The sequence below is a fragment of the Sorex araneus genome, chromosome X, assembly GCF_027595985.1.
Source record: "Sorex araneus isolate mSorAra2 chromosome X, mSorAra2.pri, whole genome shotgun sequence".
NCBI lineage: Eukaryota > Metazoa > Chordata > Mammalia > Eulipotyphla > Soricidae > Sorex > Sorex araneus.
This window is the reverse complement of record NC_073313.1, coordinates 32,337,579-32,359,404: the sequence shown is the minus strand read 5'-3', so window position 1 is coordinate 32,359,404 and position 21,826 is coordinate 32,337,579. Positions and strand designations below refer to the sequence as shown.

At 38.7% G+C, this 21,826-nt stretch overlaps 1 protein-coding gene across 1 annotated transcript in view; it reads left to right on the top strand.

Moving 5' to 3' along the window:
* DMD (dystrophin) overlaps positions 1-21,826 on the top strand; it is a 2,715,231-nt gene that overhangs the window by 2,104,552 nt on the left and 588,853 nt on the right. The window contains exon 55 of the mRNA XM_055122927.1: positions 10,940-11,094. Coding sequence (XP_054978902.1) covers positions 10,940-11,094 — 155 coding nt within the window. The remainder of the gene's footprint in view (positions 1-10,939; positions 11,095-21,826) is intronic.

Here is a 21,826-nt window from a genome sequence, read left to right as displayed (position 1 = left end):
CAGGGTTGACTCTGGGCCGGTCTTGGCAGACCTTATAAGGTCCCAGGAATCCTACCCAGATCACCCGCTTGTGAGCCCTTCCCACTGTACAATCTCTCCAGGACCAAACTAGCTGTCTTTTAATTGACCAGAGTGATAACTCAAAGAGATGAGCACATGTTTGCATGTGGGAGGCCTCAGTTTGAACACTGGCACTGCATGAACTCCCAAGCACTGAGTCAGGAGTTGGTCCCTATCACCACCAGGTATGGTTCCCCCCCTCAAACCAAAAATAACAGTAGCGTGTATGCAAAAATGGCAGATTTGGGGGAAGCCTATTCCTCCACTTCCCTTCCATGCACATACACACTGCAGAGAAGCAATAATGGCCTTGGGACAGAACTTAGGGCATCACAGCATAAGTGACAGGGACAAGAAGGTAAATGTAAACCATAAGTATAGAAGGAGCTTGAAGGGAGGCCAAGAAAGGAGAGAGTCCCCCGAGATAGAGAGTAGCCATAGCATCAATTGCTGAAATTAAGCCCAGTAATGAGAACCCTAAAACAGTCCCTATAGAGTGGTTATTGGTCACTGAGTCATTGATGATGTACACACACAAATGATGCATAACAACTATAAATTATGAGTGACATCACAATAGGCATTTATTTTTTGTTCAAATGTTTCGGAGTGTCTGGCTGAGTTGCTCTGGGGGCCAGTGAGACAGGGAGCTCCCATCCACATGAAACTCAGCCACTTCCAGGCTAGCCCATAGCATGTCCTCTCCAAGGGATGGAAGAAGTAGGAAAGGGCTAGCCCCACTGCAGGAACAGACTGCAATTATTGGCTAATGTTTATCCCCTCATCTCTAGGCAAAGCAAGTCATATGGCCAAGCTAATTGACACAGGTAGACAGGAAAACACTGCCTTTTATAGCGGGAAGTATTCCGTTGCATATCAAAGAGATTCAATACTGAGTGGGGTGAGGAAACTGGGACTATCAGTACAATTTGCCATAGTGACATCTTTCACTAACTGGAGAGAAAGGGTGGTAGCAAAAGTCTGATTCTGGTGACTTCGGGAGTGGCAAGAATGTGATTGATATGACACAAAGAGAGGGGTGACTATGAACAGAAAGAAATGACACAGAACAGATTTTGCTGTTGTTTAAAATGGGAGAGACCTTCATGTGTGAAGTCCGTGAAGACCCTCCAGAGAGGTAAGAGGTTGAACAAATGCACAGAATGAGGAAGCTTGCAGGGAAGGATCCCAGAATAGATGAATAGCCAGATGGAGGAATCAGCTTGCAGTAGCATGAAAGGCACCTCGACCTCTAAGACTGGAGAAAAAGATGCAAGGTATGAAATCTTCTATTTCATGAATTTATGCTTGCCAGGTTTACCGTTCCCTCTATAATTGCAGGTAGGCTCATTTGATGTATTTTCTTCCAATTTATAGCATCAGTGTCCAGTCTTGAAATCACATTAGTTATTTTGAACAAAGGGACTTTGATAATGAAAATTACATCCACGTATTATAGAAGAACTAAGAAGTTCAGTAGGAGATGAGGAAGCAAACTATTGTATAACAAGATCAAAAAAGCTGTTACTGACTCAATAGCTAGAGGGACAAGTCATTTTAGTAAAGTTCAGAAATGATTGCTACCTGGTACCAGATTTATGATGTGGAGACTGACTAGTGGGAATGGAGGCACAAAGAAGATAATGCCCATATAGTGACAGGGACCATTATGCTAATTTTCCCCTTCTTTCTGATCTTAGATCACCAACAGGAATTCTCCTGGTCAAGCAAGCCAGCAAGAAATTTAGGGAATTTTAGAAAGTTTAGTCTATCTGAAATACTAAATTGAATAATTGCCGATCAGAGAATGGGCCTAAAAGTTAACAACCTCTTTGCTGTTAATTCATGTTTTGCCTTGTATCTTCTTTGAATGGCATACCCAGGAGTGCTCAGAGGCCCAGTGCTCATCAGTAGTTTCTCAGTGCTTGAGGGACCATGCAGTGCTGGGAATTTGACCCAGACCTCCTGCATACAAAGTATATACCCAAGCCATTGATCTCTCTCTGGCCTTCACAAATCTACTTTTGATAGAATTATCTTAGTTTACCTATACGAACACAGCCTCCTAGACAATGGAAGAGAAACCCAGTACGCAGAACTTTGTCCATAAATACATGAAGCACTCTTTCTAACAAATTTCTAGACTTTTTCTTTGGCCCTCATATCAAACCTGAGGCATAGACAGAATGAGTACCCTCATGCTATTTTACCGGCAACAGAACTAGGACAGCAAAAGGTTAATGGTGTTCTTAATATCAGATACAAGACAATGGCCAAGCAAACCTTCCTGCGAAGATGTTTTTTCACTGCCCTGCAGTGCCTTGCATGAAGATCCTTTGAGTCACAGTCATTAGCAATTTTTAAATATAGTTCTACTGGAACAAAAGTTAATTTCACTTGCATATATAATTCAGTCTGAGTATCCCAAACACATTTTCTAAGAGAACTCAAATAATCCTTAACTTCAACATTCTAAGTCTAGGTCTGTGTATTCACATTTCTTAATAAAAGGGAACCTTTTAGATTTACAGCATTATAGACTATGTCTATTAGAATAGTGAACCCATCACTTTGCATTTCGCAGATTTATCCCACAGTGACTTGCAAAAAACATCTGCCAGGGGGCGGCTGGGGGAGAGCCCATCGGCTCTCCCTGTGGGCCGCCCCTGGGCTCAAGGGGGATGGTCCTGGGCCATGGGGCAGACGGAGGAGGAAACAAGGGCCAAGCCAGTTGATTGATCAGTTGCCGTTTATTCCATTCTCTCCTGTCTCTCCCTCTGCTTCTCTTCCGGCTCTGGATCTCTCCCTGGATCTCACCCCAACCCACTCTTACAGCCTAGTTAAATCTTCACAACATGAGGGGTTTGGGGCTTACACATAGGTGTGGTCACAATCAATAGGGGTAAAGTTCTTTTCCTTCACGGGATGCTGCTTCTAGGACAGATTCTCCTTCAGCAGGACTATCCACCCAAGGGCGGAGTTCCATGAGTGTGTTTCTCCTCTTCTCGTCCAGCAAATATATAAGTATTCATAATATTAGTCATTTTGTATGGACACAATAAGAAATGCATTAAGCTTATAAAATTCCTCTCCTGGGGCCATCTTGATCTCAGACTACAGTGCTCAGGCCAGATTAGTCTTTCCTATCCCTAGCAGGGTTCTAGTCTCATCATTACTTTTGGATCATGGCAGCATTTGTCCATGATCAAGCTCTTAACTTATAGTTAAGAATTAGGCACTCTGGCCAGGCCCATCTTGATGCCAGTATAGCACATAACTCACCGCTTGCCCTGGATCCGTCCCATCCCTCATCGGGACCCTGCTTTTGGGGTGCTAGAAACTGAGAGCAACTGAGGCTTAAGTGGAGAAAGCAGATGCCCGGGAATTAATAATATTCAAAACCAATTTAGTCCCAAGTTACAAAAGAATAATATTGTCTTCTTGTGCTATACAAAAGGGGCACTGGTTTAAAGTAAACTATTCAAAAGACAAGGAGAGGAGAAAGGGGATATTAACTTATAAGTTCAGTGTCCTAGAAAGGTCTGACCTTACAAATTAACAAAGTCAGATTAGGGGGAAAGCTGATTAACTGTTTTGGGGAAAAGAGCATAGAGAAGTGATTACAGCTAAACAAAGGAATGGGAGTGATTCCAGAGCACCTTGATGGGTGTGACTTGGATAAGCCTAAACTCCTTGTAGCAAGGGGGGAAGGACACAGCAATGTCATCCTACAGTGACTTTATAGTTTTATTTAAAATAGCCTCAGCAGTAAGAATAATACTACTAAAATAGTAGTACTGGGAGTAGTAATGTTGAAAGTAATGGTGTAACAGTAGTAATAATAGTAGTAATGATGAGATATTCGATATATATTGGCTTTAAATATGCCAAGCAGCATTCTTTTTCCCTGGATTTTGTAAATTAATCCTAGCATAATATTTTGAGTACTCCTGTCAGTATTGTCATTTAAAAAATGAAGAAATTGAGGTAGGGAGAGACAATTAACCTTTCTCCTTGGTCACATAACTGGTAAGAGATTCAATCAAGGTTCAAACTTAGCAGATTTGCCTTGTACCTAGACTTCTAATAACACTTACTTTTAGTTCTCCTATTTGCTTTATCCTATGTAGAGCCAATATTCCTAAAATATCACTTTAAAAACAAAACAGAGAGAAATCACAGGTATGAAAAGAGAAAAGGATTGATGGAATTCCCGAAACTCATTCAGGTTGTCACATATTTCGCAGTGGTTTTTCTGCCTCAGAAACTGTATGTAAATTCCAACCATATGCAGTAGCAGGATCATATACAGTTTCAATAGGAAATATTGCTTTTTGGTTAGGGATACAATTTGGGGTAGATTTAGTATTCTATAATCTTTATTTTCTTAAAATATACACACATTATGCACCTACAGATAGCTCACACAATCATCTTTTTATAGATTGGTGCTCTCAGTATTTTAAATTCTTTCACACACCATGATTACCACACAGACAATTCCCTGTAGTGGGAATTTCATTGCAAATGGAATTCCAAAAGAAAAATAGTGTGTGAGAATTCTATTGCATTTTTGAATTTACACTCCTATTGAGGTCTGGAGTTATACCAATCGTAAATTTCACAGTGGTAGAAAAATCTGGTCAAGGTCATTGTTCCTAGTGTGAATGACACTTTGTTAAACCCCAAGGTGACTGATACATTATCCTAGGAGAAAGGAAAAATGGCCTATTCTGGTGAATATTTTTGAGAAGAAATAAAGAATGGTGCAGTTGAAGACATTTGAGTTTAGATAAGGGACTTAACCCTAACAAAGTCAAGTTCACTTGGAGTCTTTTCTTTTTAATCCTACATTCTCTCTCACCCTGGACAGCACTCAGTCAAGATTTCTTTTATATAAAAATCTATATTTCTATGTTAATACACATTTGCAGAAAAATATATGACTTGTGCGTTTTTGTCTTCCAAGCAGTGAAAGTATATCAAAGAGCTCTGGATTGAATTCAGACCTTACTCTTTTTCTTTCTTTTTGTTATAAAGTCTCTAATTTAGATTTAACTTGCTATTTCCATTAAAACTTAGAGAATTCAAACCTACCTCTTTAATTTTAAGGATTTTTATAATCTGCAGAGTAGAACCAAGGGATCTGTCAATTTACATGTACGCTTCAAATAGCAACCCATGGGTGAGGGAGGTTTTGTGGTTATCTTCTTTCATTAAAAATATTTTTATTGAGATTTAATAATTTATATTCTAAAAATATATACATACATGTTCCTATGTTGATTCATCATAAAAATATCTCTAACATTCATTTCTAAAAGGCATCTTTCTTTTTTCTGAGGAAAAGGGAATCAAGTTACTAGTATTAGTTTTTGGATTCTTCTGCTATGATTAGAGATTTAATAAATGATAAATATCTAGACCTTGTTTTAAAATGCATGCACCTTGAGACTTAAACCTGAAAGCTTTGTATTGAATCGCTGTTCTCACGGTGATTCAATAAAAAAAATGCACGCACCATACTCTGGATAATGCAGGTTAATTGGCCTTTAATCATATTTATTACTTTTTCAAAAAGTAGGTATAGGTTTGACTTAAGTGAGAAAGTGAAGGAGAGAAGTGATTTGTATTCATGGTAATTTGTTGGAAGGGACAACTTTCTCCTCTAAATGGATTTTGAACAGTTTAAAGATCTGAAAAGAGGAAAAGAGGGGGTCATAGGAATTAAGGAAAAGAAGGCATTCCACAAGATCAATTTCAATTGAATGATAGTGAAACTCTGTGCCTTTAAGAGCTATCTCTTCCTTTCATAGCAAAGGTTAGTGATGATGACTTTATCAGGTTACTAAATCTGGGTCTATTTGCTTTATGCAAGTCATGGAATTATTTGATTTGTTCCTAGAATATGATGCTCTAGTTCATTGAGAAATGTCAGCTTTTATATAAATTATGCATTTTAGTGAACCAGAGATGGCTCCCCAAATACTGAAATTATACTAAAAGTACTTACATTTGATTTAATTATGATTATAATCATAAAAAACAAATATTAAAGCAAAAATGTTTAGTCATCTCAAAATATAAATTATTTTAAATTTTCTCTATTCTTCTGGTATATTATGTGGTCTTATCAATTTAAGAACTATAGTGTAGGTAGATTTTGATTTGTATTATTTGTAACTTATAAGTTTTATACCCATTTACTGCTTATTAGACTACTGGGTTCATGTAGCAAGTTATTTTAATGTCTTCTCATTAAACATTGATATTGTTTTTCAATTTTTTACTGTCTTAGTTAATGAAGATCTTTATTCTTAAAATGTATTTCTCTTCTATTAAATATTTTATTAGGATGAAAATACAGAAAGAAAGGTTACTAAATCAAAGAGGGTATACATTTGTATGACACTTGATATTCCATTGCCAGTTGTCCTAATATATACTATTCCCAACAATAGAACATAAATGTATTAGTTTCACCATAGTTTTTTCGGCTTTCACTTTCTTTTATTCTTTTAATTGGTGTCAAATTGTACTATCTTGATTTTTTTAATTTTTATTTTTAATTGAGTCACCGTGAAATACAGTTACAAATTGTTGATGATCAGGTTTCATTCATACAATGATCTAACAGCTATCCCTTTACCAGTGTCCATTTCCCACCACCAATAACCCCAGTTTCCCGCCACCCCCCTCTCTCAGCCTGCTTCTATGGCAGTCTCTATTTCTTTCTCTTCTTCCCTCCCTCTCTCTCTCTCTTTCTTTCTGTCTTCCCTTACTCCTCTCTCATCCCTTCCCCCCTTCTTCACCGCTCTCCTCTGTCTCCTCTTTCTCCTCTCTTTCCTCTTTCCCATTTCTGGGCACTATGGTCTACAACACATAATCCATTTTTAAAAGTTTTTCTTTGTATTTTATTTCATAAAACATGTTTTCCCCAAAGTTGTTCATAATACAATTGTCTCAGGCATACAATGTCCCAACACCATTCCCACTACCCGTGTGGCCATCTATCCAGCAAAGTCCTCAGTTTTCCCCTCAGCCCTCAAGCCTACCCCCTTGACAGTACATACCAAATTTAATGCATATCGATTGCTACAACGAAAGTGGCAAATGGATTTGTGAGAAAATAGATGAATAGAAAGAACTTTGTGAAAAATTATTGCTCTATCTCACGAGGGTGTTCCTAAAGCCATTGTCTGAGGATTTATTGAGCTGGTTGGTGCTGGTTTGGCATTCTGTGTTATTGTTTTCCCTCACTGTGCTTGGTCGGACCCTACGCAACTTCCCATCAAATGTGCAGTGCTTCTGCTGGGCTGTTTGTACTATGAAATAAGAGGTGTTGCGCCACTGCATATGTGGTCACATGCTTTAGAAACCTTAGTGCTGGGCTCACCCAGTTTGTGTAGCAGAGGAGGCTGGCTCCCTGAGCATCATGGGGTACAGCCCTTGAGGCTCTGTGTGGCTCTGGAGAACCCTGAGTTTGTGTGGGGTTGCCTAAATCACCCTCAGCACTGGAAAGCACTATTTCCTCAGGCCCTGCCTGGCCATGAATCACCTGCCTTGTTAGCTGCCAGTCATTCAGAGGAGTCCTGGACCTCCTGAGAACTGTTTCAGTGTCCCCCTCCTGCAATAAAAAGTTGATTCTTTCTCTTATTTGAATTCTCTGCTCTTATTTCTCCGTTCATTGGTTCAAAGAATCAGTTTACTCCCACTGTGCTGTATTTTATATGACTATCAGCAACTTGATGCTTTCTAAATGCTTAGAAGCCTTTTCCATGTAGTTAGTGCTTAACACACATTTTGAGTAGACATATTTCCAGATGAACTGATCAGCGCTCTGTTTTTTATTTGAAATGTGATACTTCAAATGATGGTATGTATACGTTGAGAAATCCTGGCTGCCAAAGTCAAAGAAGAAAACATATGTCATTTCATTTAGTAAGATTATTTTATTTGAAATGCTTTTCTACTTTTTAAATGTCTAATTAATCAAGATAATGTTTTATGAGTGTAAATGTTTTAGGGGTACAATTGTTCCACAAGATTACCACCACCAATGTGCCAGTATCCCTTCATCAGTTTTTTTCATTTTTGGGGGGATGGTCACACACAGCGATGTACAGGGGTTACCCCTGGCTCACACACTTCGAAATTACTCCTGGCAGTGCTCGGAGGACCATATGGGATGCTTGGAATCGAACCCGGGTTGGCCGTGTGCAAGGCAAATGCCTTACCCGCTGTGCTATAGCTCCAGCCCCCTCTTCACCAGTTTTTGAATGAGAAAATGTTCCTTATTACAAGTAAGCCGATCCTTCCCCAAAAGTTTGAAGTAGAATAACACAACTGCTCTTTTGAAGTGCAGTGTTTTCTGTTTGCAGGTTTTGTTGAATGCCAGTAGATGGCACTAATTACATAAACAATTCAACAAGTTAATGAAGAAATGATCTGATATGGTAATCTGTTATATACTCAACAATTAACAATTAGATAGGAACTTATTTTCATAGTTCACATCTTGTGATAAAAATAGTAAATACAACTTGATTTCTAGTTAGTGTTAAATAAAAATATCTAATATTGGGGGTGAATAAAGATGGCTAAAGATGCTGTATTTGAAAAATTGTCTTTAAAATGGGCTATAGTTGATATAGCAGCACAGAAAGTATAAAACCAAAAATTTCAATACTATTGTAAACTGTGACACCTCAGAAAAAATTTATAAAAGAAATTTTATACAATCCAGTTAACTTGCTTCTGGGATATCCCCCCAAATATAGACAGTAACTAGAGTTATATGCACTTATAAGTTTATTGCACTACTATTTCCAATACCCAGGAACTAGAAACAACCTAAGTGCCTGTTAACAGATGAGTAGATACAAAGATCTGAAATAGACACATAATGCTGTAAGGTTTAGTTATACAGATAAAATCCTATTATTTGCAACAATATAAATTGACCTAGAGTATATCAGCCTTAGCGAAATAAATCAAATGATAAAATATGAGCACCATACAATTTAATAAATGAAGAAAATGAACTAAATAAAATAATTTTTTTGGTTAAACAAGTAGTGCTTACCTACAGGAAAACAGGAGAGGAGTGACTAAAATGGAATGTATAGCACAGTGGTAGGGCACTTGCCTTTCATGCAGCCGACCGGTGTTCGATTCCTCTGCCCCTCTTGGAGAGCCCAGCAAGCTACCGAGAGTATCGCACCCACACGGCAGAGCTACCCATGGCGGATTCGATATGCCAAAAACAGAAACAATAAGTCTCACATTGAGAGACATTACTGGTGCCCGCTTGAACAATTTGATGAACAACGGAGTGACAGTGACAGTATATTATTGTATACTCCACAAATGAGTGCAGTTCTTCTATGTCTGTCCCTCTCTTTCTGACTCATTTCACTGAGCGTGATACTCTCCATGTCCATCCACTTAAAAGCAAATTTCATTACTTCAAATCTCCTAACAGCTGCATAGTATTCCATTGTGTAGATGTACCAAAATTTATTTAACCAGTCATCTGTTCTATGGCACTTCGGTTGTTTACAAATTTTATATGAGACTGAAACCCAAGGACAAGAGATACAAGGGCCAGAAAGATTCTCCATAGTTGGAAGCCTGCCTCATGAGCGGAGTGGAGAAGGCAGCTGTAATAGTGAAGGGATCACTAAGAAAATGATGGTTGGAGGAGTCGGTCAGGATGGGAGATGTTTGCCAAAAGTAGATAATGAACCAAACATAATAACCCCTCAATATCTGTATTCCAAACCATAATGCCCAAAAGTAGAGAGAGAGTATGGGGAATATTGTCTGCCATGGAGGCAGGAGGAGGGTTCTAAGGGGCGGGGGGGGGAGTATACCGGGGATATTGGTGGTGGGGAATGTGCTCTGGTGGAGGGATGGGTGTTTGATCATTGTGTGATTATAAGTCATACATGAAAGCTTGTAACTATCTCACAGTGATTCAATATTTTTTTTTAAAAAAAGAAGACATGTATAATGAAGGAAAGAATTTGGCTGATTTTTAGAGGGGGTTTGGACCACACAAGTCAATGCTTGGGACGCACTTCTGACTCTGTGCTCAGGGATCACTGTTGGTATGCTTCAGGCACTATTTGGGGTGTTGGCTGTGAGCAAGACAGGTGCTCAACCCAACGTACTAGTCCTAGAGGTGATATTTCAGTGGTAAAATTAATATGGGCTAAGTGCATGTTAATTTTCAGTTCTGTATCCCTGAGACTTATATATTCATATAATTAAATGTTATTTTAAAATTTGGCTTTTAAAAATTCAAGTCCTTCAGTAGATCCAAGGGCCAAGGGGAATTCCCCATAGCTGGAAGACTGCTTCATGAGCGGAGGAGAGAAGGCAGATGGAATAGAGAAGGGATCACTAAGAAAATGATGGCTGGAGGAACCAGTTGGGATGAGAGATGCATGCCAACAGTAGATAATGGACCAAACATGATGACCTCTCAATGTCCATGTTGCAAGCCATAATGCCCCAAAGTAGAGAGAGAGTATGGGGAATATTGTCTGCCATAGAGGCTTGGGGAGGGCGGGAAAGGGGGGGTATACCCAGGATATTGGTGATGGGGAATGTGCACTGGTGTTGGAATGGGTGTTTGTTCATTGTGAGATTGTAACCCAAACATGAAAGCTTGTAGCTAAAAAAATTATAGTCCTTAACAACATGCAATTTATCTTATACTGTCTTAATTTGCTAAATAATATGTTAGGTGGAAAAAATTCATGAAGGTGTGTTCTGACCAAAGGATTCAGTAGCTATTTACAAAGCATGTTAAGAAATACTTAATATTTTTAACAAAGCTTATATTTTTCCTCTTTCTCACAATCCCCAATAGCAGTTGGCCAGAGACCTCCGCCAGTGGCAGAAAAACATCGATATGGCAAATGACCTGGCACTGAAACTTCTACAGAATTATCCTGCAGATGATACCAGAAAGATTCATATGATAACAGAGAACATCAATGCTTCGTGGGGAAGCATTCAAAAAAGGTATGAGCTACATTACTAATATAACTATCGTGGATTATAGTGATGGGGTGGTGATTCTAAGTGGAAAATGCAGGTGTGTTTTCAACTTCTCCTTACCCAGAGATTGGGAGGAGCCAAGAGCCAAACTAAACTCACAGGCTTGCCTGAATCCTCTGATTTTCAAGGTAAGGGGCCTGAAAACTGGTGAAATGATTTGACTATTGTCACAAAGATACTAGCTATAACTGATTAGACAGAAACTGTATAAATATCTGCAGCTTAAAGGTCATTGATCAAGCCTACGTTAGGAATGCCATCCAAAGAAATCTCATTCTATTCCATCAATTGTACATGCTGGCCCATCCTTACTCTGATGAAGAAGTGACTCTGTGCTACCTGAAATGGTTTTAGCTGTCCCTGGTGCCATTACTTTTGTCTCCTTTCACAAGAAAACATATAGTAGAGCATGATTCATAACTTTCCTCCCCATTACATAGCTGTGGAATTCAACAGCTCATAGGTACACATCCTCTCACATTAGGCCAGTCTCCGTATTGTCCATCGTTTGAGCTCCCTGTGCTTCTCTTTATGAATATTTACTTAAATTATAACTGAATGTGATATAATTAGTTTTTAACACTGCCCTTTGTATTATCTAAATTCCTGGAGGACAGAGCATTTCTTATGTGACATATCCTGAGGTTTTGAGCCAGATGCTATAATAGGGAGCTGAAACTGTGTGTTGTATAATGACTCTGCCTAATGTAAAACTGCCTTGTGCATGCTGAATTTGCACTCTAGCACTGTCATCCCATTGTTCATCTATTTGCTCAAGTGGGCACCAGTAACATCTCCATCGTGAGACTTGTTGTTACTGTTTTTGGCATATTGAATACACCATGGGTAGTTTGCCAGGCTCTGCCATGCTGTCAGGATACTCTTGATAGCTTGCCGGGCTCTCTGAGAGGGATGGAGGAATCAAACCCAGGCCAGCCGTGTGCAAGGCAAATGCCTGACCTACTGTGCTATCACTACAGTCCTAAAGTAAAGCTTATTGTCTAGACACATTTTTTTTTCTCCTTGGCTCACACTCAGCGATGCTCAAGGGTTACTCCTGGCTCATGCACTCAGGGATTATTCCTGGCGGTGCCTGGGGGACCATATGGGATTCTAGGAATTGAATCCCGGGTCAGTACGTGCAAGGCAAATGCCCTACCTTCTGTGCTATTGCTCCAGCCCCTGTCTAATCACTTTTACTTCTGTCAGATAGCATGGGCAAATAAAATAAACATTCAATGATGAGAAAGGCCTTGGTGAAAAATAAGTTTATTTCAGAATATGCCATGAATTTTTGAAGAAATATATCACCTTTATTAGAATAAAAGGTTATGATTAAGAGAAAAGTAACCAAGATATTTTGCACTAACAGCATACAGTTTTAGGAAAAATGAGCTGTTGGCATATGGAAATTGCGAGAAGTAAATGTTGAAATTGACTCAAAAGTTTAAGAGTGAGAACTTTTTATTTTTAAAAAAAACTTTTTTATTGATTGAGATTCTGTGACTTATAATATTGCACTAACAACTTCCTCTTCGCCTAATTCCAACAGCCACACCCATCACCCATGTACCTTCCTTCCATTACCAAGGACCCTAATGCTCCTCCCTTTCAGTGCACCTCATAGAGTGAAAACTGTAAAACTGAATGTAATTTGATGATCCTGAAGGGATACAACAGCGAGTTCCTAACTCTAGACAGTGGGTATTCAGACGACTATAGACAGGAAAAGTCAGTCTGAACCTTAGGAGTTATAACAAAAATATCCTGCTGCGGAAGGGTGGGCTATCCTATAGGGAGCTAATATGTGGACAATGCTCTCTCATTTAATTTATCCTATTAGTGGAAAACTTGGGACCTTCTGCTTCAAATACAGATCTGATGTCTGTTCATTGTAAAAGGGGCATGGTAGGCTTAGAAAAACCTAAGTCATATAAAACCAAGTGGTTGCTACGTATAAGAAGCTACTTCTAGGGGAGAAATGCCTACTTCTCAAAGACAATTCTCATTGGGTAAGCAAATTGAGATCAAACATTAATTTAGTGGAAGAAATAGAGCACAGGGAGACCGCAGAGAAAGCTTTTTTCTATTACAAATGTAAGGTTGCTCTGGGGCTTTCCCTACCTATGCCACGATCTGTAGCAGCACATTTTGGATCTTGAATCCCCAAACAGTTGCGATCAAATCTGTGGGTCACATTTGTAAAGTTGTTAATTTTTTCCGAGGTGGGTATTCCAATTTATATTTTTCACTTGGTCTTGACAAACCTACCAACTTTAATAATGATAAATTCAGTATTTAGTTATTTCCCCTGTGAGCGATAGAATCCTGGAAGGTATCTTACATTTCTAGCTTTCCCATTCAGAAGCTGCATTTTATGTGTGTGTATGTGTGTATGTATCTGTGTGTATATATATACATATATATGCACAGCCTTGCAAGCTTCTCATGGTGTATTCATATGCAAAATCCAGTAACAAGCTGGATCTCATTCCCCTCACCCTGAAGAGCCCCCAGTGCCACATCTTTAGGAGGGCCAATTCGAGATAGACTTCTAAGATCTCAGGGAAAGGACAAAATGAGATGTTACTGAGCCCGCCCAAGAAATCAGTGATTAACGGGATTTCGTGATTTTGTGATATGCACCATAGTTACATCCACCTTATACACATGCATTTAGTTATAAGATAATTATACCTCCAAAATATTTGCTACAGAATATGTGAATGAACATACAATAGTATTCTCCAAGTGTTTAAACTCAACATAGAATCAAAATACATCTAAGGCAAGAGAGATAGGCACAGTGGGTAGGGAGTTTGCCTTGCATGTACCCAACCTGGTTTTGACCCCTGGAACTCTGTATGGTCTCCTTAGGCCTGCTAGGAGTTAAATCAGAGCACAGAGCCAGGAGTAAGACCTTAGCAGTGCTGAGTGTAGCCCAAACACACACACAAGAAAGAAAGAAAGAAAGAAAGAAAGAAAGAAAGAAAGAAAGAAAGAAAGAAAGAAAGAAAGAAAGAAAGAAAGAAAGAAAGAAAGAAAGAAAGAAAGAAAGAAAGAAAGAAAGAAAGAAAGAAAGAAAAGAATGCAATCAAAGTGAAAGTAAAGCGAAATTTATCAGTTACACGGGCTGGGGGGGGCTAGGGGTGTGGGGGGATGGGGTGGAGCTATACAGTGATTCTTGGTGGTGGAATATGTGCACTGGTGAAGGGATGGGTGTTCAAGCATTGTATAACTGAGACTTGAACCTGAAAACTTTGTGACTTTCCACATGGTGACTCAATAAGAAAGAAAGAAAGAAAGAAAGAAAGAAAGAAAGAAAGAAAGAAAGAAAGAAAGAAAGAAAGAAAGAAAGAAAGAAAGAAAGAAAGAAAGAAAGAAAGAAAGAAAGAAAGAAAGAAAGAAAGAAAGAAAGAAAGAAAGAAAGAAAAGAAATGTATCTATACTGTTTTGAGTTTCAAATAACAGAAAAGCCTAATTCAGTAGCTTGTCTGACATAGGTCTACTTGTCTTTCTTTATGAGAAGTCTATAGTAGATGGGTGTAGATAATGGTTCAATAACCAGGTAGTATAAGCTCCGAAGTTCCCCTGGTCTTCTCAGCATTTCATACGCAAGAGGGAGAAGAAGAAAGGGAGGGGCGGTGTATGCATCAGGAAAGCATGACTTTCCTAGGAATTTTATGACCAGAACTATGCCACCAAAATAGTTACCAGGGGTTGGGCTAACCAATAGAGAATATCTGCCACAAAGGGCAAGCCAGAATATACTTATCGATAAAGCAGCATGAGGTATTAAAGAAGCATTACATTTCCTAGAGATATCACCAGTTAAATCTTTGAGTAAATAAGGGCTCATGTGTGCAGTGTTTATACTTGTACAAAGTATATTTAAATAGCAGTATATTTATATAAGATCTTACTATGTGTCATAGGAACTTGATTCTGTTCAGTGTGAGAGGTCCAAATGTGAACTGGATTCTTTTCAAGATGACGAACTTTATTGATTAAAATAAAGTTTCTAAAATCTGTGACTGTCTGCAAAAAAAAAAGAAAGTAAAGATGGCAAATGTTATCACACAAAATAAAGTTAATAGTGGATGTTGAATGAGGCCAGGAGTCTGCTAATGGAAGCTGACGATTGTCAATGCTAACAGGCAGGGCAAGGGAGATACATGCCAGAATTAGAATCCCTAAAGTTTTGGTATGGCAAAGGGAGAGAACTCCCCAAATACTGTGTTGCACTCTGTAAGTGAGTAGGCAACAGCAATGCTTTACTTTCTAGGTGATGGGGGATGCATTCTCAATGCACTGCAGACCCTAGAGACTCAGTGCTCGGGCTGGGGATTGAAATGCTCCAAAGAGCATCATAGCACCACTCAGGCAGGCACTAGAAATAGTCATGTACACCACAAGTGTCTTTCAGCCATTCCCAGCTGAGGTTTTTGTCTTTCTTTAGTAGCAGAAATGGACCAAGTACCATATAGGCTTTGTCAATGTCCCTTTCCTCAAGTTTCTTGCTCAGGACTTTACCTCTCACAGCCAGGTACCCTGCCGAGTTTTCCAGAATGGCCTCTATCAAGATGTGAGTGTTTTATCATTGAATCAGTCTAAATAAGTCTGAATCAGTCTAAATCTCCAACTCCCAAGAGTCTGATTCTTTAGTAGCCATTGATAATTTTGCATGAGAAATTCACATTCTATGCTATACTGAGTCAACTGCACAAAATTATCCATATTCTGTTTGTCATGACTTCTCTGGTTTTACAGGCATACCAACAGAGACAAAGAACACAAGAACACCTGTGATCTTTCGCATATTAACCCATCTATCCTTATTGTGCCACCTGAATAAAAAAGTAAAATATCAACAACTTCTAAATTTACGCTATCCAATGGGCACAGCCACTAGTCACCAATAGCTTGGTACTTAACTTAAATTTGTTTTAATGAAACAAAATTTTAAATTACTTTTCCATATCATGGTTTACCTTTTAGGTGCTGAAATGCCATAGATTATTGTTGTCTATGCCCACCTAAGCAGTTAAGGTGACACTTGCAGCAATGATGTGCTATTTTGCTTCAAAAAGAATCATTGCCAAGTTCTAAAAATAGAAAGAAATTTCTTTACAAATTTATTGTTTCCTTCTTAATTTTTCTATACATCCTATCTTTGATATTGGTGTTTAAAGTCTCAAAATTTAAGTGATCACATGATAAAAACATGTTCGCTTCTGTTATTAATCCTAGAAAATGTAATTGGGTTGTAGAAAAAATGCTTATCTTTGAAAAATGTCTCTAACCAAGATTTAGGAGTATCTACTTGAAAACATTCTGATGTTTGTAGCAGTTCTCAAAGTGTTTCATTCAACATCATTTTGATAGTTGATGAGAAAAAGAATTGATTATATTTCCTGTTTTGACACATTCTTCTCCTGTCTGAGTGTTTTTTCTGAATTCCAGATTTACCCCCATCGCAGAGGAGCATGTGGTTCTTCTGAGTTCTGGTTTAATCCCCATCACACAAATGCATATAAGGTGGTTGACATTGCTATCATTTCATTCTGAATGAGCATGAGAGGAGAGTACCCTCTGATTGGGAGGTATAGCCTGTCAAAAGTGAGTTCCTGCTTATCATCTGAGTTGTGATGATAGTTTCCAATCACCCTCAATCCAGAACTGGAATAAGCATTACAGAAAATAAACATATATATATATATGATTAATATCAAAAATGTTTGAGGTCTTTAGGTAGAAACTTTCTCCTATCGTTATGCCCTAGCAATGTATCTCTCGCTTATCTTATCTAGCTTATGATTGAATTAGTTTCATTATGCATTGTTTCACTTAAACTTGCAGTTTCTACAGACCTCTTTATTACATTAAGTGAGGATTTATTGTCCACTATTTTGCATAGTTCAAGCTTCACTGCTGGGAACTAATGTCTTGCCTAAACTGAAGCTGTCAACCATATGGCTAAATGGATGTAAAATTTTTGTACACTTGGAATTGTATTCAATGCAGTTGAAAGTTCAATTCTAAAAGCATTGCAGCTAAATAAGATGTAAAGATTGTAGCTTTGAAGAAATTTGCTCTCAAACACAGGCTGTCGTGTCAGGGCATCATGAAAAACAAAAGTAAACTAATCTGTGTTTTAGTGTTCAAACAGGTTTATGAATAGTTCAGAGGAATCTTGAATTTATTAAATTTTAATTAGGTACAAATACCACATATACCGGAAAGAACTGTGTATTCCATTCATAAATAAAAGAAAAAGGCTGATGCCCAGCTAACTTGCACAGTTCAGATCAGAACACACATCCATCAGTGTGACTGTATAGGGAAGAATATTTGTTCCCTGATAATGTTCCTTAGTACCCATGTGAACATATAAAGCCAGAAATATGGGGTCCCACAACTCCATTTCTTGCTCTTCAGTCTCTGTGAATAGATATGAGTTGGTGAATAAGATAATATTAGATGTGATATTACAAATTATTATGAGAAGCCTCTGAGGATTAGATTTCAAGGACTGCCATCTGGCTGATGACTTTATGATGACACTGTCATGAGATTTCATTTCCTTATTTCTGTCCCATCATAACTCCTTAAACAAGAAATGAGCTTTAACTCTGTATTGTCTGCCCCTCTGTGAGGGCTTCCGCAACTACCAATTGGCTTGGAGCAAACACATGAAGCAGAGAGGCGGGTCCCATTCTAAGCAGCTTTAATGTGGCTGGAAGCTGCTCACAGAAGCCCCTGAATACCTGAACTAATCTCTCAGGGTTTGAAGAACTATTTAGCATGTCTGTGTATGCATATATGTGTATGAACTTTCTCAGAGGCATGATGATTTGCACATATAGTTATGCCAATTACAAGTGCACTCTGTAGTGTAAGATAATATTTCTGTAGTCTCTTGACCTATCTAAAATATTTCAGATTTTAATATTTCCAGTTATTGTTAAACAGAACACTTTTCATTTGTGTTTTTCATCTTGAAGCACCTTGAAAACACTTGTTAGTCATCCCTGCTTCTAATACTAGATTATTTCTCTCTTTCCTTTTAAAGAAACAAGAAGAAAAGGAGGAGGGAAAGCTATGGTATGAGCTCCATTATATATGCACCAAAGAGTTGCTCTGACTGGTTGCTTTCCTATTTTCACAAATAAACTTTTAATAATTATTTTTGCTTCTTTTTCGGTGTGGGATCTTCAGGTTCTTCCTTTTTCTTGTTCCTCTCCTTCAGCCTACCATCATAGCTAAGTCCCCATCATTGGAATGAGCTTTTCACAGAAATTCCTTTCGATCTAGTTTTATTTCTCCATTGCCAGCAAAGGAGAAATGTTTATAAGCAATGACTTTAACTCTATGTAAGTCTTTAATTCCTGAGCAACCTTTAACCCACTCATAGCTCTCTCTCTCTCATTGGAAGTTTCCCTCAGCTATAGATAACTGTTTTAATCAAAGGTGCCCCCCCAGGGTTTGATCCAGAACCAATATCTGGCTGAATCTGAAATGTAAATTCCCAGCCCCATTGTCCCAAGTTCTAGAGCTCTTCTTCAAATCTGCCCAGGTCTCAAATTCACCACAGATTTTGCTTCTCTGTTTACCAGTTATGCTTCTCACAAACATACACATGTGGGGCCAGAGTGATAGTACACCAGGTGGGGCATTTACTTTGCATGTGGCTGACCCGGGTTCTATCTGTGGCACATCATATGGTCCTTAGAGCCCACCAGGAGTCATCCCTGAGTACAGAGCTAGGAGTAAGCCATGAGCAGTGATATGTGGCCCCCAAACAAAAAAATCACAAAAAATCATCTATCTCACAGAAATTATCTTCAGTACCCCTTTTGCTCAAGACATCCTAGGGAGCATTCTTGTCCCTGTTAACAGGGAGCCCAGTCTGAATTTTTTAGTGTATGGTTTGGGTGTTAATATTCTTTGGAATCCAAGACCTATATTTATATTTCACCTTTCAGTATTCAACCCACCACTCCGATTTGTTGAAATCTTTTTGGCTCCTGCTTCATTTGTCTGCTGCATTTGCTTTGTATCAATGGCAAATGTGATAAAATTGTTATCTACGGTTTTATCCAAGTCTCTGATGAAAATATTGAAGAGGATTGAGTTGAGATTAGATTACTGTGTAAAGTTGCTAGAAGCCTCTGTCCAGGTTTATATGTGTCCAGTTCAAAGCATTGAAGGGAGCACAGGCCTTAAGAATATAAGGCTCTGGTTTGGGACAACAGAATTAGCTATAGCCACAGCTAAAAAGAACAATACCATTTTTTAATTTTTTTTATAAATTTATTCATTTATTTTTAATTAGTGAATCACAGTGAGGGCACATTTACAGATTTATACACTCTTGTGCTTATGCTTCCCTCATACAAAGTTCGGGAACCCATCCCTTCATCAGTGCCCATTCTCCACCACCAGTAAACCCAGCATCCCTCCCACCCTCCCCAAACCCATCTCCCCCCACCCCAAACTGCCACTGTGGCAGGGCATTCCCTTCTGTTCTCTCTCTCTAATTAGCTGTTGTGGTTTGCAATAAAGGTGTTGAGTGGCCACTGTGCTCAGTCTCTAGCCCTCATTCAGCCCGCAACTCCCTTCCCCCACATGGCCTTCGACTACATTATAGTTGGTGATCCCTTCTCTGAGTTAGTTGCCCTTTCCCCAGGATGTGAGGCCAGCCTCCAAGCCATGGAGTCAACCTCCTGGTACTTATTTCTACAATTCTTGGGTGTTAGTCTCCCACTCTGTTATTCTATATACCATAGATGAGTGCAATCTTTCTATGCCTGTCTCTCTCTTTCTGACTCATTTCACTCAGCATGAAACTTTTCATGCCGATCCACTTAAATAAAAAATTCATGACCTCCTTTTTTCTGACAGCTGCATAGTATTCCATTGTATAGATGTACCAAAGTTTCCTCAACCAGTCATCCATTCTAGGGCATTCGGGTTTTTTCCAGATTCTGGCTATTGTAAACAGTGCTGCGATGAACATACATGTGCAGATGTTGTTTCGATTATACTTTTTTGCCTCTCTGGGATATATTCCCAGCAGTGGTATTGCTGGGTCAAATGGGAGCTCAATATCTAATTTTTTGAGAATCATCCATATTGTTTTCCAGAAGGACTGAACCAGTTGGCATTCCCACCAGCAGTGTAGAAGGGTCCCTTTCTCCCCACATCCTCTCCAACAGCGGTTGCTTTTGTTCTTTTGGATGTGTGCTAGTCTCTGTGGTGTGAGGTGGTATCTCGTGGTTGTTTGGATATGCATCTCTCTGATGATTAGTGATGTAGAGCACTTTTTCATGTGCCTTTTGGCCATTCGTATTTCTTCCTTGGTAAAGTTTCTGTTCATTTCTTCACCCCATTTTTTGATGGGGTTGGATGATTTCTTCTTATAGAGTTCAATCAGTGCTTTATATACCATTGATATCAACCCCTTATCTGATGGGTATTGTGTAAATATCCTTTCCCATTCTGTGGATAGTCTTTGTATTCTGGTCACTGTATCTTTTGTGGTGCAGAAGCTTTTAAGTTTAATGTAGTCCCATTTGTTGATCTCTGTTTTTACTAGATTGCTTAGTTCTGTGTCACCTTTGAAGATACCTTTATCTTCAATATCGTGGAGGGTTTTGCCGACCTTGTCTTCAATGTACCTTATGGTTTGTGGTCTAATGTTGAGGTCTTTAATCCATTTTGATCTGACTTTTGTGCATGGTGTCAGGTCAAGGTCTAAGCCCATTTTTTGCATGTGGTTGTCCAGTTGTGCCAGCACCATTTGTTAAAGAGACTTTCCTTGCTCCACTTCACATCTCTTGCTCCCTTATCGAAGATTAGATGGTCATACATTTGGGGTTGTGTATAGGGATATTCCACCCTGTTCCATTGGTCTATGGTTCTGCCTTTGCTCCAGTACCATGCTGTTTTAATTAAGAACAATATTATTTTAACATGCCTATGTAAGAAGCAGCTTAGGTACTGCTTCCATAATATATTTTCATAAATTATACTTCACTAGTACATACAAATAATTATCAATACTTAGGAATTCACAATGATTATTCTACTAATTTGGTTCAAGATTAACTTTATCTTTGGTCATTTTTAGAGAGTTTCACTAAAATTGGTGGGGACTGGGAATTGGTCCACTCACGGAGGTGACAACAATATGTAAGGAAAGCACTTTAAGCCTTTCATGTAAATAGATTTTTATGTTTCCTTTTCTATTCCCTTTCTGCTTTTGTTGCTGTTGTGTTGGCTTGGGATTGCAGGTACATGGTCTGATTGTGAGCATACCATTTCGTTGCAGAGGTCACCAGATGTTGCAAACTTCACTGATGACACTAATATATGCACTTAGTCTTAGTGTACCAGAGGTCACCAAATAATACTCTAGTAGTATACCCCTTCTTGGGATCCCAAGTGACTAAGGCACTAGGATTGCAGCCAGTTAGGGGGATAGTATTGGAGATTGAACTCAACAGCCTCATGCATGCTGTAATTTCCCTTTCTGTAAAAGTATAGTAGGTACTTTTAAGAAGAAAAAATATTAATGATGCCTTAAATTCCTAAAAACTCGGTAGTCCATAAAGATAGACAAAAATATTAAAGGAAAAGCTGAAAAGTGTGAAGGATTCAAATTCTCAACTTTTTAAAATAACTTTACAATAAG